Genomic DNA, 17,904 nt, shown 5'->3' with positions numbered 1-17,904 from the left:
GACAGTGGAATTTTCTTTATCTTGAGCTAGCACAAGATTTTTAGCATATTAATAAACAAAAAACATGCAGATACCAAATATAGGCCCCATTATTTACCTCCTGTTATGGAGATACAATGAAACTACTAGAAAGAGAAAACAACTGAGTCTGAATTTAACTCTTTCAAAAGTGGATTACTTACAGTTTTCATACATGTATTATTATTACTGTGTAACCCAATAATCTGTAAACTCTTATGTCTTATAATATAAGAGTTGATAATAAAGAAAAGAATAAGTATACTTCTTTCTATCAGGAGGCAGCCAAAGTGGACTCAAAGTAGACTCTGGAGAGAATCATGATCATGTTACATATATGGAATCATTCTACACATAAGTTCATAACAGGTTTCAGAATGAATATGATACCTTTTTCAAAATTATTCAATTTATTGTAATTTAGACCAATTTATAGTTCCATAAATCATGAAAATTGTAGTAGTGACTACAACACAAATTTCTAAAAGAAGGAATATCTAAACTCAATACAAGTTTGGCTACTCTCTAATTCTTGAAATTTCCTCCAGAGTACATGTTCTAGTTTTGGAAGAGTGACCTTTATACTTTCTTCATTTTCTAAAAGCACAAAAGTTGACAGAAATTCATCTTACCTCTGATGAGTCCATTTTTGGAGATAATGTGCAGGTCAATACATGGTCACCTATGTTCTGTGGATTTTGTTTCAGAAAGCTATACATTGACTGAGCAGATTCGGGGCTATCTAACTGAAGAATTGCCTTTGGAGAAGATTAAAAAAATATATATTAAATAGTTCCTCAAAAAACTGAAGTAGAATTACCATATGATCCAGGAAGTCCACTCTGTGGTAGTACCCCAAAGACTGTAAGCAGGAAATCAAACAGACATTTGTACACCCATGCTCATACCAGTGCTATTCAGAACAGTCAAAAGGTAGAGCAGACAAAATATCTATCAACGGACAAGCAGATAAACAAAATGTGGTATATGCAAACAATGGATTATTATTCAGCTTTAAAAAGGAATGTAATTCTGACATATGTTACAATATATGCTGGAAAATACTAAACTAAGTGCAATAAGCCAATCAAAAAAGATCAAATATTGTATGATTCCATTTATAAGAAATAGCTAGAGTAGTCAAATTCATAGAGACGGAAGTAGAGTGGTAGAACGTTAGTTGTCAGGGGCTAGGAAGAGAGGTACGGAGGAATTGGTGTTTAATGGACAGGGAGTTTCAGTTTGAAAAGATCAAAGTTCTGGAGATGGACTGTTGTGACAGTTGTATAACAACATGAATATGCTTAATGCCACTGAATGGACATTTAACATGGTTAAAACAGTAAATTTAATTATATATATTTTAGCACAATAAAAACATTCTTTAATTTTTCTGAAGGATAAATTTTTCTTCCAGACTTCAAATGTGATTACAAAGGTAATCTTCATTTCAAAGGAAACAAGAAAAAAAGGAAACAAGAAAAAACAATCCTTAAAATGTTCCAAAGTCCAGGCAAAACTGAATAGTATGATAGGTATTTTTAAGAAATTAAAAAAATAACTACCAGAGGATTAAACACATCTAAAGTAAAAGTTCAAAATTCCTTAGACCACCTGTCTTCTCCCTTCCCTCCTGTGTCACACTATTTCTAAAGTATCAAACATGCTCTATGTAGCAGTTAGAAGCATGTCAAAGAAATTAGTATCTACCTTTGATGAATCAGTTCTGAAGCAAACACTGTCAACTTTGATATAAAATCCTACCTTTCTAGGTAATATATGGTTGCTCAAAATCTAATTTTACTAGACAAGTATCTGAATTAAATATTAAACAGAGGGCATAGCAAATATAAACAGATTAACAATTTCTTTTAAGGAAGAACAAAACCCCTAAGGGATGATCACTTTGTACTTCTTTCCATATAATGAAACAAAAAGAGCTAACTCTCTATGTGCTTTATGGCTAGAAGGAGCTTGGAAAGTATCTGGTAACACCTTTTTTCATTTTACAAGTAAGAACTAACTAAAAGTGTAAATCAACTCAGCCAAGGTCACAAAGGTAGTAAAGGCTAGATGAACTCAAGTCTAAACTTTCCCGTAAGATAATGCTCTTTGCACATACTACCCTTCTCCCTTGTGCAAGTTTTATTTTCCATTAAAACTAGGAGTTCTGGGGCACCTGAGTAGCTGGTTAAGTGTCTCTTGATTTCGGCTCACGTAATGATCTCAGGATTGTGGTATCAAGCCTTATGCCAGGCTTCCCACTCAGTGGGGAGTCTGCTTGAGATTCTCCCTCTCCCGCTGTGCTCACTCGCTCACTCTCTCAAAATAAATAAATAAATGAATCTTAAAAAGCAAAACAAAACAAAAACACACTAAGAGTTCTGAGGAGAAGCTCATCATCTCTTTCTTTTTACTATAGGCCAAGAGAAAATATGCTGATCTATCATAGTTCTGCTAAGAAATGATGTTTATAGGTGCTTCAGCTCAGAAGACAGATTAAAAGTCACAAACCTGAAGACTACAGGGTTCAGTCATACATTTCTCTACAGAACATATAGCTAAACCAGGAGGGACTTGTTACCTTGTTTTTATTACTCATGAATACGTGGTGAGCCACTTTTCCAAACTGAAGTCCAACACAAAGCACACACTGAAGCCCATCTTCCGGCAAGTTATCAAGATGTACAAATCGATCGTAAATTTTATCTGTATTTGCCTGTAATTTTTTTTTAAGAGCACAGAAAAAGAGTAACACAGCTCAAGTATCAAACTATAAACACAGATTAACAGTAATTTAATTTTTCAGAGGTCAGATGATACCCTCTCCCAAGAGTAAGAAAATGACTATGTGAGTGAAGACAGTGAGATCTTAGTTTTAGATTTGAGTGATCAATGAAACAATATACTCAAACAAGAAGTATAATCCTTCTTCTATCAACATAGTATTTACCTAAAACACTTTATAACTAAGGCACTTAATATAGTTCCAGTATCTAGAAAATATTTCACTTTAGGGATTACCATGACCCTTTACTTCTTATTTTACCCAGAGAAGATCCATCTGATACTTTCATCACCCCCAATATTTTATTTTTTCAATTTAAATTCAATTAATTAACATATAATGTATTATTAGTTTCAGAGGAAGAGTTCAGTGATTCATCAGTTGCATTTAACACCCAGTGCTCATTATATCACATGCCCTCACCATCACCTCAATGTTTTAAAATGAGCAGTAAGGTTTTCTTTTATTTTTAACAGGTGAATAACCAATGTTTCCATCAATTAAACAAATGTACAAAAGCATTTAAATGCAAAACTTACCTCTGGGTCATTTTCTTTAATCAAGGTTGTAAATATAGCTTCCTAGAAAGGCAAAACATAGGAAAAGTGGAAGATGTAAGTTTTCCCCATACATATATTTATTTATTCAGGGTTTATAATAACCTAACCTATATGAACAAGCATTAAGCACTGTTTCATAAAATGAGAACTCAGCAGAAGTTTTGTTCCTTCTAAAAATCTTTCCTTCTTCCTGAACAAATTATTCAAGTCCCACCTTAATACACTTTAATTCTTCCCATTGCCCTAAGTACATTAAAGATTAATAAGGTGGTGTCAGGGGAGGACATTCAAATTCATATATAAGGAATAAGAGATTTAATTTAGCAGACAACTAGAGAATTCAAATTATAAAACAAAAAGTTAACTAAGCAAAGCAGGGGATGAGGAAGAACAGAAATGTAGGCTAGCAAAAAAAAACCCCACACAACAACGTAGAGTATTAAATGTACAGTTATTTAGTACTGTTGACTACAAAGAAGGCTAAGAGTAGCCTGAGACAAAAATGTCAGAGCTGGGAAAGGAAGGGCTAGCTAACGGATGGCTTACCTGCATAGGAAAGGAACTTTATCTTACAAGATTCTGGTTCTTACACTTTTTTTTTTCTTTTCAACAATACTGACACATATGAAACAATTCTACCATCAGAGTGATTCGCAATGGAAGGCTTTCTCAAATAACACGGATTTCCACCTTCCTCTAGAGATTCTAAAAACTGCTTCATGCCTCTTAGCTGATAATAAATAGTTGATAATAAATGTATGTGTGCCACAAAGAAACAGTGAAGGGTTTCTGAATCAGTTGACTTTGAACAGATTTATATTCTACGTCAGTCTCATTACCTCATGGAGAAAGATTTTAAGGGAGACAAAACTAAAGGCAGGAGACATAAAGAACTACTTTAGTTGGAGTTTTCAAGAAACAAAGCAATAATGGATGAGATAAAGGGGGAACAAACTACAGAAATGTTTATGATTTAAATTATACAAGACCTAGTGATGGATGGTTGTGAGAAAATAGAGAAAAATTAAAGATAACATCCCAGTTTGGAGGACAGATAACAGCAGTAAAATAAGAATACAGAGTTGTCTACAGACAGTAGTTTTCAACTTTTTTTCCACTCTGACATACATGAGGGATTAGAGTCCCTCAATATGGAAGTAATTCTCAACCACTGGGATAGGAGACTGTGAAGAGACAGGAAGAAGCTTTTTCTCAATGACTCAGAGAAAACATGTAACCTGAAGACACAAGCTAGAGCATATAACCAACTACAATAAACCCAATCTGAAAATTTTATAATATTCTAGTAAAAATCATGCTAAGTCTATTATTTACCTCGTCTTTTATATTCATGTTTTCAGGAACCATACTTATTGAGAGTTGATTTCCATCCATTGATATTGGGAAGCAGGTATAAAATTTTATCATAGATTCTGCAGATTTTCTATTTATTTCCATAAATATCTTTTAAAATAAAAAGTACAAGAACAAAAAAATACATGTCTTCAAGTTACTTTTTCTTGAAAAGATTTAATAGTAAGAGTCAAATAACTTAGTAAACATTAAGATAATGCATCTTCAGAAAGTGAGGCCAACAGACTCAGAGTATTACAACCATAAGGAAGTAATAATGAATGAATGACCTCACAAGGCAATACTAAAGAGAAATAAGAGAGGACATTCTAGTAAATGACATTAAGGAAAATCTTATTTATCTTATTCATCATTGTAGTCTTAGTACCTACAGCAGTATCTAGCATATAGCAGGTTTTAATAAATATTTAAATAAATAAATTTAATGACTGATAAAATATGAGAAATATGAGAATTGAAAGAACCAAAGAAATGTGTAATGATTACCAAGTTATTTTTAATTTTGTTTTCCTAATTATAAAATTATAGTTCCATACATTTTGGTTTTAATTTTTATCCCTGGGTAAACGAATAGTTGAACATTCTTCTCTGTGTTGATAGTGAGGCAGAAATCTTCCATATATTTGATCATAGTTGTAATTTTCCATATATTTGATCATAGTTGTAATTTTTTTAAAGGAATTATCTATTTGTGTAATCTGCCAATTTATTTATTGAACTTTTAACATTTTATAGTGTAATCAGGGTATGAATCTTTCCCTTTTACACAAATATTTTTAACTTTTAATTTGCATCTTGCTTTGTTAATTTTGCTTTTATGATTGAATCTGGTATTTTTCCACACAATATCTAGAAAAGTATTAAATCTCTAAATAGTAATTCTACTCAACTCTAATCAAAATTGGGCAGATAATCTATATTTTCTGTATCGGATTTCATATTTAATGTATCTACTTATTCTTTGGTATATGATATAAAGTATCAATCTGAATTATTCACTTCCAAATTCCCACAGTTTCCCCCATTTCAATGTACTGTCACATATTTAAAAAATTATTTTATTAAAAAATTTATTTTTAATCTCATCTCTAAATAAAAACAGCTTTAATGAAATATAATTTACATATCATAAAGTTCACCAGTATAGGTGTAGAATTCATTGGTTTTTTAGTAATTTATGAAGTCATGCAACCATTCAAATAATCTACTTTCAACATTATGTGAAACTGCATTTAACTCACTCATATGCACTCTCTTCTTCTACTCTATTTTCTGAAGCACACTGGCTCTGGCTACCAGCAAACATATATCCTACTCAATGCTCTCTAGTGATCCCCAATTCCTTTCTAATATAAGGACACTACCATCAGCCACCGGAATGGTGGTTCCATTATTTAAACTTTCCTGAAATCTCACTCCCTATAAGATACCTTCCACGAGTTGTTTGTATTAATATAGTGTTTGGTTTTTTTTAATTACAAAAGCAGTATGTACTTATTCCTGAAAACATAAAACACACAGATAACCTAGGTTATTCTAAGTACTGACGACATCTGAGAATGGTTACTTCCCATTTGAGTGCAATTGGTAAAACAGAAGGAATACTAATAAAAAAGTGCTACAAAGCTTGTAAGTTGTTATAAAACTCTGTATTAACATACTGAAGATAAAAAACATTTCTTTAGACTAAAATTCTGAGCAAAATTTTGACACATTTAGTAAGCCAACCTCCCCATCATTAAAACTAGGTCAGATCAGAATAACACTAAAATACGGGACGTTTTATATTTTAAAAATCCCTTAGCTTGAGTGGCTTAATTATTTTGAGGTGGTCCTTTTAAAAAACCTTTCTTTTTAGTTTTTTTGAACTTAATGTTTTTCAAAATGTGCTTCAGACAATATGAACAGCTATTATCAACGCTTACCTTTTTATGAGATGATAAAATCAAAATATCCTTTAAACCACCAAATGGTTTTACTAGGTTGTAAACTTCTTCTACAGAATATCCTTTATTAGGCAAATTAGAAATAAGTACCACACACATTTCCTCTGTTTCCTTCAAAACAAATTTAAGAGTTGACATTCAAATTTCTTTAACTGCTTTTATATTTACTTAAGTTTATGCGGCAGATCATGGTATGTTAGTATTTAAACTGCATTTAATACTAAACCTTATCAATTAAGAAGGTGGGTCTGAACCTCAAAACAAAAGAAAATGCAAATTTCCTCTCTTCAAGTACACAGCATAATTTTAGTCATATCAAGGCTTTTCGTTCTCTTTTTCAACCACTGCTTAAAAACACAAGTTTAAGGGGCACCTGGCTGGCTCAATGAGGGATGCACGCGACTCTTGATCTTGGTATGAGTTCAAGCCCCACAACTAGGTAAGGAGATTATTTACAAAAATAAAATCTTTTAAAAAAGTAAAAATAAAATAATAAAAATAAAAATGCAAGTTTATTTATTTTTAAAGTGCAAGTTTAAAAACACCAGTTTGTCTCTAACAACTCCTTCATGCACGGCTGCCATTCCTGTGCTATGCGATGCTAACATCCCCAAGCTCCAAAACAGAACATAGCTTTTCATCTTGCTGAATAAAATAATCTTTTAGGTAAAATTAAAAAGTTTCCCTGGTGCCTTAGAAACCTTTCCCTATAACCCAATTCCCACTACAAAGTAAATACTTTCACTTCTGCCTTCTTTGCTTTCAGATCTATTCTTCAAGAGGACTCTCATCAATGCCAATTTTTCCTTTTAGTGAATTTTGAGAAAAATCCCCAAAGGTGTACTACAGTAAACTGGACAACCTGTGACTTTTCTTTTAGAAAAAAAAAGTGGGGGGTAGGGACAGGGAGAACCAGGAAGTTATAATTTTCATAAATCGGTTGAGAATGATTTTCAACTACCATGTCAACTGTGTTCATAAATGGTTCCTCTGTAAATGCTTTAAGTCAATCTATTTGTGCTTTAAAATATTCTTCCTGAAACAAAATAGTTAAGACATACTACTTAGTTACTACTTGAAGAAGGCATCTACCAATCAAAAATAAACTTATTGTTTAGCACTTGAATGATCTCAAGATCTTAACCAGAAAAATATAAATTAAATTAACAAGATATTAATAACAGTCAAAATCACAGATGAACCACAAAAAAAAAAAACAGTTAATGTGAACTTTCTGCCCTTCAAATGAAACTTCAAATCCTACTCACTATTCTAAAAACACAGAGAACTGGTATTCTAAATATTAACTTATCTCCCACTTGCCTCTAAGAAAAAAGAAAACAGATTTCACAAAATTCTACTGGTTTTAATTTGACAACCTGCTTTTCTACTCAAAAACCCATTTTGGCCTAAACTTTTTTTCCTGGTAAAAGGTAAACCTCAAAAACGTGTACATATATTGATAATCTGCACTTTAACTTTTATGACTTACTCTGCAACTCAAACCCTATCTAAAAAGTCACAAATGATAGGGGTGTCTGGGTGGCTCAATTGGTTAAGAATCCAACCCTGGACTTAGGCTCAGGCCATGATCTTAGGGTCCTGAGATCCACCCTGGAGCCAGCTTAAGATTCTTTCTCCCTCTCCCTCCGCCCCTCCCCCATCTCTCTATTTAAAAACAAAAACTTAAGGTGAAGCAATAAAACTAAAAAAAAAAAAAAAAAAAAAAAAAAAAGCCACAAATGACGGGTTTTTCACCATGCCAAATCCTGTACATTTTTTAGTGGGTTTACAGTAAGAAAAATGTATTGTGTCAAAGTTTCCTAAGCTTTTAAATAGTAAGTAAAATATAAAAACTGACCTTGTTAACTGGTTCTTTTTCTGTGGACTCCACAGCAGCTTCTGAAGATACAACATAAGGTAAGAATTCATGCAGATATATTTTATTTACCAAGATCCCTCTTTTCCCACAATGGATTAAATAGTAGCTGCATGAAAATGTACACAACTGACAAAATACTACAAAATGTAAGAAGGAAATAGCTACAGAAGTAACATTTCATTTTATTTCTTGCAAGAGCAAAATTTCAGAAAAATCAAGAGGGTAGTGAACTGAATCATAGTATTTTAAGTTTCATTAGTATGAGCCTGATTATTTTAAAAAACATACATGTATATATGACACAAAATTAAAAACCTTATTTCCTTAAAATTTGATTTTCCATCTTTAAACATAAGGGAACAAAATAAAATTTTTTTGACCTACCTGAAATAGTTTCCTTAGCACTATTTTCAGTGGCTTTGACTTCCATACTGGTCTTTATTTCAGAGTTTTCTGCATGAAATAGTCTGCTTTAATAGTCTAGAAAAACACGCTAATATAATTAAACTAATGAATCTAAACAGAAACTTAAATTAGCTTATTTTGTCACTAAGTATCCTTAGACTGACCTGATTTAAGTCAAAGCTAATATAGGCTTTTCTCTGAAAATCAATAAAACAATCCCTTTGAAGATTTTAAAGCAATAATTTCAAAATATACCTCAAATGTACACCAAGGAGATCTAAAGAAAGCACTTAAAACGAATGAAAGCATTTAGAGCTTACCTGTTACAATCACAGGTTTATTGGCATCTTTATTTTTGACAATGCCAGCTTTTTTGGCTTCCAAAGACTTCTTTCCACCAGATTTTGCTTTTAAAAGTAGAAGTGAACAGTTATTCTAAGGATCTGGTCAACCATTTAGTATGTTTCATACTCATATATATAAGAAATGTGTTGCAACTTCATTATAAAGGCAGTTTCTTTTCCATATATTTATTATTTCCACTTATATCTGTTTACCAATAAGATCAAAAGCAAATTTAAAGGGGTGCCTGGGTGGCTGAGTTGGTTAAGTATCTGCCTTTGGCTCAGATCATGATCCCAGGACTCTGGGACTGAGCCCCGCACAGGGATCCCCACTAACAAGCTTCTCCCTTGTCTCCTGCTCATGTGTTCTGTCTCAAATAAATAAATTAAAAAAAAAAAAAAACAAATTTAAAATGATACAATCTTGTTGATGGCAACAAGATTTATCTTGGGCCACAGGTTTATCTTCCATGTGGCAGAAGCATGTCATAATCATACAGAAAATTTTTTTATGATTTCTACAAAGGCTCTTCAAAATTAGCCTATATATTAATAAACAGACCATGTTAGTTTCAACATGTCACATTTCCTTCTTTATGGAGGAAATACATTCTTTTAACAGGGGAAGAAGAACATTTTTTGGAGTAACAAACTGAAAAATTTACAAGCTGGGGAAGGTAATACGAAGTGACAGCTCTAAAAAATGAGGAAAATAAAGATTTGTAGGGGGAAGTAGCAGAACAGTTTATAATTATACAGTTGTCAAAAATGTTTCCTCTGCAAAAATCTGCAGTGGCACACTGTCAAAGACCAACATACCAAAAATAGTAGTCCCGTTATGTGTCAGGTTTTAAATATCAAAGAAGTATCTACTAAATCTTTCAAGATGTTATTAAATACTATAAATCTCATGAATTTCAAACTTGCTTTTGATAGTATCTTTATTATATTCTTCAAGGGAGGATTAGGAACAAACTTAATACTCTTCTTCCCAAAAGTCTTACCTGTTTTGATTGAAGCTTTACCTTTAGCAGCTACTGTTACCACAGACTTTACAGAACCCGCTGATTTCCCTAAATCACAAAAGTTGTAGTCAAATTGGTTTATTTAACTAGTATCAACAATCCCCAAATTACCTCATAAAGAATATGAGTGACAAACCATATTCTATCCAAAACATAAAATGTTATCTTTGGGGCACAGGTCACTTTCTAAATCAAGCAAGGACAATAATGTCTTCAGAAAAAAGCATCACTTAAGTAAGAATTCACCTCCCCAGAGAGGTACTTAAAAAGAGCATTCAGGCAAGTTAAATAATCTCTGAATGTGTGGACCAACTAAGAAGCAAAATTACTAACTGCAAGGATATAAAAACAGTCCCATAATGCTTTTAATGGTTTCATAAACAGTTATAATTAGGGTCTTACAGCCCAAGCTTCCTTGGCTCCCAGCTGACTGAAAAGCATTCAAGAACACCTTTGTCATGGTTAAGCCGCATAAAGCCTACTTTGACTCATTCCTACTGGGCTCTACGTGAACAGGACTATTTAAATTGCTCTGACCCTTCTTTGTACATACGCATCTTTTACTCTTGCTTATTTTCAAAGATAATGTATAAAGACTGTGATCATCAAAGTGTCATTGAAAAGATCACCAGAGAGCAAAATCCCTTTCTATTCAGAGAGCAACAGAGGTTTAGCTCTGAAATTTAGGGCTCATTAACAACTACCAAGGCTGTGCTATGAGGAAAAAAGCTCAGAATCAAATTACCAGCATAATTCAGCTTGGATTCCAAATTAAATTGTCAAGTCTTGGGGCATGAATCAATTTCTGTGCACATTTGCTCATTTGTAAACAAGGATGGTGTTTGCTGTAATTACTTAAGAGGATCCTTTTAAGAACATGATTATGCTTTTGAAAAATTATAGTACAAATAAAGCTACTGACACGTAAAAATCAACTGAACTGTTTACAAATTTACCCTTTATATCAAAGATAGACCCTAACCTTTGCCCAAAAAGATTAATAACAATCTTTTATAGATTATGACCTAACCAGTCATTTCCTAGTCAACCCCAAGTTTGGACACACTGCTGTGTCACACGACTGAGCCCAAAGGGCCTTTCAGTATTTCTTTCACTATCCCTATATCATACATCAATTCACTTTAATACTTCTAGCTGGGCACCAGAACTAAAGGAAAAAATATGGAGAATTAATTTCCCAGCACAGTTAAGGGGTCGCTAAGCAGCTTTAACACCTATTTCCCCCCAAATCTCTACCAGAATTCCCATAAACTTACTATCAAAGTAATATCAAACTGCTTACTAAATAAATGCATCCTCAAAACAAGATATCTAGCTTCCCCTAACCCCTTCAGATTACTGCTTCAAAGAAACTCCTTTATGAAAATTCTGGATCTGCCACTAACAATTGTATTTACCAATGCAAAGCTGCTTCCTTTCCACTATCACAGAGAAGATAATTTAATACATTGATTTCTATCCACTTAAAAAGATGACCCTAAACTAACCAGCATTTAGCAGAAATGAGAAGTAGGAAGGATAATGCTAGAGGAAGGAGAAAAAATAATTACTTTAAAACCCATAAGGGGCATCTGGGTGGCTCGGTCAGTTAAGCGTCCAACTCCTGATCTCAGCTCAGGTCTTGATTTCAGGGTTGTGAGTTAAACAACAAAAAAACCCCACTAAAATCCATAACAACTGAAAATAAAATATAATTTTGCTGTTTGTTATCTGAACTATTTTATAAAAGAAAGTTTACAGAGAGACCTAAAATAAAAGAGAAAGAGGGAAATTATTTTGATAATTACTACAAAGAAGGAGCATTACCTACTAAGTCTCCTTTCTCAGAATTTCTAGATGGCTATAAATTTAAAAAATTAGTATACACCCAGCACATACTTTGTCACATGAAATCCAAGACAACTGTTATACACTTCTTAAGTAATTTAAAGTTAATATGTCTAGAATTCTAGTAAAAAAACATACCTGAAGACTTACTGACTTTGGCTCCAGATGTCTTGGCTTGTCCAGTTTTGGCTAATAAGAAAAACATTATCAACGACACATTATGAATACTATCATTTAGACTTAGGAAAGAGCTAATCTGGCAATGACTGAAAAAACACTATAAGAAAACATCCTTACACTCATCTTTGTATGCTTGTGGAACTATACAGGTAAATTCTGAGACATGTAATTGCTGAGATGAAAGGAAAAGATTTAAATTTTAACAATATTAAATTGTTCTACATGAAGACTGTACCAACTGATATTCCCATCAATAGTACACGAGAGTAGGGCTTCCAATTTCCACACACAATACATAAGAGAAGTTATTAATCACTCCAATCTGAGATGGACACTGGTATGGGTTAATTTTTATTTCTTTAATCAGGAATAAAGTTATGTTGACTTTCATATGTTTAATTCAACACTAAATCTTTCTCTGTGATCCGCTATTCTTAATATTTGCCAATTTATCTTTTGGGTTGTTGAGGTTTTCTTATTTATTAAGAGGGCTTTACATATTAAGAAAATTCATCTAATTCATCTTTTTAAAAAAGTTATGCAAAATACTTATGTAAAAATACTTTTTACGTAATCAAATATTTTCCCAAAAGGGAAGGACGCCCTCGCTCTGCAATTAAAACCAAACAAAAAACTCTCCATATTTTCTTTCAGTACTTTTTTTAAAATTTAAAAAAAAAATTTTTTTTTTAATATTTTATTTATTCGACACAGAGAAATCGCAACTAGGCAGAGAGGCAGGCAGAGAGAGAGGAGGAAGCAGGCTCCCCGATGAGCAGAGCCCAATGCGGGGCTCGATCCCAGGACCCTGAGATCATGACCTGAGCCGAAGGCAGAGGCTTTAACCCACTGAGCCACCCAGGTGCCCCTCTTTCAGTACTTTTAATTACCACCTTGTGAATTACAATCCAGCTGTGATTTATTTTATTAACATGCTTTACTTTTACAAAGTGACAAGGCAATTTAATGAGTAATTGATCTTTTCCTTGATAATTTAACATATTACCACAATTATTTACTGATGTTCCATGTTCTAGGAACTACCTCTGGAATATCTCTGTTCTACTGATCTTTTGTCTAGTTGTACAACTACACGAAACTATTTTGAGTTTTTACCTCTGTAACTTATTTTAATATCTGTTGGTGCTCATCTGTCCTAATTACACTTCCTCTGCAGAATTTTTCTGTCTATTCTGTTAATTATTTATAAACTTTATAATCAACTTATACAGTTTAAAAATCTTATTGTTTGGATCAACTATACTCAAATTAAAAAAGAATCTTACTGGCAGTTTTATTGGGTTCCTAACATTTATCTTAATATAAGAAAAAGAGGCACATTACAATGGTGGGAAGCTTTCTAATTGAGAAGCTGTCTATCAAGGAATGAGCTGTTTTCCACATAGCATTTCTTTATGCCTTATGGTAGTAGCTTAAAGTTTTCATAGTTTTTACCCTTTTTATTTTTTTTTAATTTTTATTATTTTTTTAAGATATTATTTATTTATTTGACAGAGATCACAAGTAGGCAGAGAGGCAGGCAGAGAGAGAGGAGGAAGCAGGCTCCCCGACGAGCAGAGAGCCTGATGTAGGGCTCGGTCCCAGGACCCTGGGATCATGACCTGAGCCGAAGGCAGAGGCTTAATCCACTGAGCCACCCAGGCGCCCCCCTTTTTATTATTTTAAACAAAATATTTTATTAGATTACATGTAAGTGGTTATTCTTTCTACATAATAAAGCAACTGAAACTAAATTAATTTAGAAAAGTAAGGTGGCTAATTAGATTTAAAGGCATTTCAGTAGACTCTCTTACATTTTCTGTCATACATACACATTTGCAAATAATAATATTGAATCATACTTTCCAATTTTTATGCCTCGTGACTTGCACTGGCAAGTAGCTGTTAGTTTTAGGACAATATTTAAGCTACTTCACAGAAATGATGAGTATCCCTTCTTTTGTCCCTAACCTTAATGAGAACACTTCTACTACTCTCACTATTAAGCTTATGCTGGCTTTTGACTTGATATATGTATATGTTCATACGTATATAAGCAAAAGAGTGTGTGTGTGTGTGTGTGTGCACGCGCGCGCGTATAAATATAAAACACACTATCATATTAAGGTAGTTACCTACTTTAAGAATTTTTTTTTTGATGCTAGGAATGGATGTTGAATTTTACCTAATATCCTCAGCATTTACCTTTTCTCTACTTAATATGGTGAACTGAATTTAAAAGATTTTCTAATTTTGAAACACTTTTATATTTCTGATGTGATCTCTTCTTGGGCACACCATTACTATCTACTTAATGTGCTCCCCACCTCTACATGCTAAAATTTTACTTAAAAGTATTACAGCAGGGGCGCCTGGGTGGCTCAGTGGGTTAAGCCTCTGCCTCCAGCTCTGGTCATGATCCCAGGGTCCTGGGATCGAGCCCCGCATCGGGCTCTCTGCTCAGCATGGAGCCTGCTTCTCCCCCTCCTCTCTGCCTGCCTCTCTGCCTACTTGTGATCTCTGTCTGTCAAATAAATAAATAAAAATCTTAAAAAAAAAAAGTATTATAGCAAAAAAAGTTTTACATCAATGTTCATAAGTAAAATTGTTCTGTAACTTTAATTTATTATAACCACTTTATCAGCATTTTAAAACATTTAACTTGTTTTGAGATAACTGTAAATTCACAAGGAGTTGTAAGAAATAATTGGGAAAAATCCCATACGCTTCACCCTGTTTCCCCTAATGGTAATATTTAGCATAACTACCTACTATGTTACAAACAGAAAACTAATACAATCTACCAACTTCCACAGTTTTACATACTCATTAATGTACAGTTAGTGCTATGAAATTTTATCATAGATGTGTAGACTGCTGTGACCACTGATCACAATACAGAATAGCTCCATCATCACAAGGATCCTTCCTACTACCCACTTACAGCAAGAGCCACTTGTCTCCCTCCTCTTCAACCCAACAACCACTTGTCTATTCTCTATCTCTATAGCTTTATCATTTCAACAATGCTGTATAAAAAAAAGCTTGTATTTTTTGAGATTTTTTTCATTCAGCATAATTCCTCTGCAATCCATCCAAGTGTTCCATCTATCAATAATTTGTGCCTTTTTATTGCCAAGTAGTGTTCCATGCTACAGATAAATCACAGTTTAACCATTCACCCACTAAAGCATATCTGCCTTTTTCCCAGTTTCTGGCTACTACAAATAAAGATGAAAACATGCATATAGAGGTTTTTGCATGAACAGGTTTTGTGTAAATGTAATTCATCCATCTAGGATAAATGCCCAAAGAGCGTAATTGCTGGGTCCTACGGTAAGAACACACTTAGTTTTGTTTAGAAAAAAAAAACAAAAAACAAAAAACAAAAAACTGCAATACTCAGGGCGCCTGGCTGGCTCAGTCGATAAAACACGCAGCTTTTGATTCTGAGGTTATGAGTTTGAGCCTCACACTGAGGGCAGAGATTACTTAAATAAATAAACTTAAGGAAAAAAAAAAAAAACCAACCTGCAATATTCTTATCTGTACCATTTTAAATTCCCAACATCAATGTACAAGTTTATCCACATCTTCAATAACATTTGGTGCCACTATTTTCTTAGTTTATCCTTTTTGAGAGGCATACGGTGTCTCTGTCAGCATTTGATGTCCCCATTAACCTTTTTCCTGTTTCCTTCTCTCCACCCCCTTTTTTAAAGAAAATATTCCTTTCCTCTAAATGTCATGGAATAGCTGAAATAGAACTAGATTTATTAATTCCTTAAAGGTTTGGTGGAACTCATACGTGGGAACTATTTGGGCAGAATGCTCTAAATGGAGAAATAAAGGACTTAAAGAAAGTCACTTTTAAAAAAATGTCTAATTCCAGTGTAGTTAACATACAGTGTCATATTAGTTCCAGGTGTATAATACAGAAGTTCCATATATTACTCAGTGCTCACCAAGATTAAGTGTACTCTTAATCCTCTTCACCTATTTCACATAACCCCTCACACACCTCTCCTCTGGTAACCATCTGTTTGTTCTCTATAGTCAAGAGTCTGTTTTTTGGTTTGTCTGTCTTTTTTTCCATTTGTTTATCTGCTTTGTTCCCTAAAAGAAAGTTATTTTCATCTGGGATTACTATAAATATAAATATAAATATATTTATATTTATATAAAATATAATATAAAAATAATATAAATATAAATAATAAATAATAAATAATAAATAAATAAAATATAAATATAAAAAATAAGATACATCTATTTAAAAAAAGAGAGAAAGAAAGAAAGAAACCAACCAAATCTTATAGATAGAAAAATAATTAAACCAAGGATGACAAATCAGAAAATTTGGGCTATATTTACCCATGGGTTCAGTTATAACAATACAAACTTAGTTTGAGTGCCCCCTGTATTCTTCCTCCTACAAATATTTACTAACCCTTACACTACATTTAAGGGATGGAAAAATAAAATACTCCCTTACCCAGCCAAGTGAAAGAGAGAGACTTCTGAGCAAACTACTAATACTAAATGACTCAATGTATTCAGTATCACTAGAAGGGAACTGAGAGTTTCTAATTGCCTAGGTGGGCCAGGGAAGATATCACAAAGAAATTATATCTGAGATGGGCCTTAAAACATAAACTAGAATTTGCTCCAACTCCACCCCAAAAAAGGAGTCTTAAATGACCCTCTATCTTCAGTACCTTGCACAAGGCCTGGCACCTACCAAGTAGGTACATAGTTAAGAGCTTACTGAAGTAAACTGGAATTCAGACAATTCCAAACAAATGGACGGCATAAAGGTGACAAAACATTAAAAAGGAATCTGGGACAAAGGGTAAAGGGTCATTAATTCAATGCTAAAGAATTTGGACTTTCTCCTATGGGTCACTAAGAGCAGAATGATCAGATCTGCCTTAAAGAGATCAGTGTGAATAATGAAGCTGGTAAAAATACCAGTCAGGAGGCTATTTTCAAAATTCAAACATAAATCAGTTAAAAACAATTAACGGTGTGATAAAGGAAAGGCAAAAGACATAGCCTGAGGTAGACCTGAGAGAGAACTATTTGAATCAGCCACTAAATGGATGAAAAGAGGAAGGATGTTATTTAAGTATGAACTGGATAGGACAGAAGAGAAAAGCCAGGGAAAGGATTACTTACAATTTCTACATTGGATGATGACTGGTGACTGACTGACAGGTAACATTAAGAAAATAAGAGGAGTAAACTTGAGGGAGTAGAGGTCTGTATACATATGTAAGATGTCACTGGTCCCTAATGCTTTATGAAGATAAAAATCAGGAAGACAAGTATGACACAAGAGGAACAGACATTTAGGGAAACCATTAAAGGAAGATAAAAGAACAATCAAAGGAGATTAAGAACAAGTTTTCATTCTGAGAGAGATAGTTTAAGATAGGTGAAAAGCTTTGAAACCATAGTTTTACATCTGAATTCTTACTCCAAGGAAGTCATTTAACCTTGAGTATGTTATTAATCTCTGAATCTGTTTTCTC

At 33.2% G+C, this 17,904-nt stretch overlaps 1 protein-coding gene across 3 annotated transcripts in view; it reads right to left on the bottom strand.

The window, feature by feature from the left end:
* The window catches only part of ZNF638 (zinc finger protein 638), a 134,388-nt gene that overhangs the window by 20,901 nt on the left and 95,583 nt on the right, over nucleotides 1–17,904 (bottom strand). For all 3 annotated transcript variants that reach the window (XM_080813031.1, XM_080813032.1, XM_080813033.1), the window contains 10 exons: nucleotides 12,329–12,379; nucleotides 10,322–10,390; nucleotides 9,294–9,380; nucleotides 8,953–9,021; nucleotides 8,548–8,588; nucleotides 6,666–6,797; nucleotides 4,702–4,830; nucleotides 3,346–3,387; nucleotides 2,603–2,737; nucleotides 651–776 (listed from right to left, as the gene is read on the bottom strand). In XM_080813031.1, coding sequence (XP_080669157.1) covers nucleotides 651–776; nucleotides 2,603–2,737; nucleotides 3,346–3,387; nucleotides 4,702–4,830; nucleotides 6,666–6,797; nucleotides 8,548–8,588; nucleotides 8,953–9,021; nucleotides 9,294–9,380; nucleotides 10,322–10,390; nucleotides 12,329–12,379 — 881 coding nt within the window. The remainder of the gene's footprint in view (nucleotides 1–650; nucleotides 777–2,602; nucleotides 2,738–3,345; nucleotides 3,388–4,701; nucleotides 4,831–6,665; nucleotides 6,798–8,547; nucleotides 8,589–8,952; nucleotides 9,022–9,293; nucleotides 9,381–10,321; nucleotides 10,391–12,328; nucleotides 12,380–17,904) is intronic.

This window comes from Martes martes, assembly GCF_963455335.1.
Source record: "Martes martes genome assembly, chromosome: 9".
NCBI classification, from domain to species: Eukaryota; Metazoa; Chordata; class Mammalia; order Carnivora; family Mustelidae; genus Martes; species Martes martes.
Note: the sequence above shows the minus strand (reverse complement) of the source record. Positions and strands in the feature narration are given on the sequence as shown.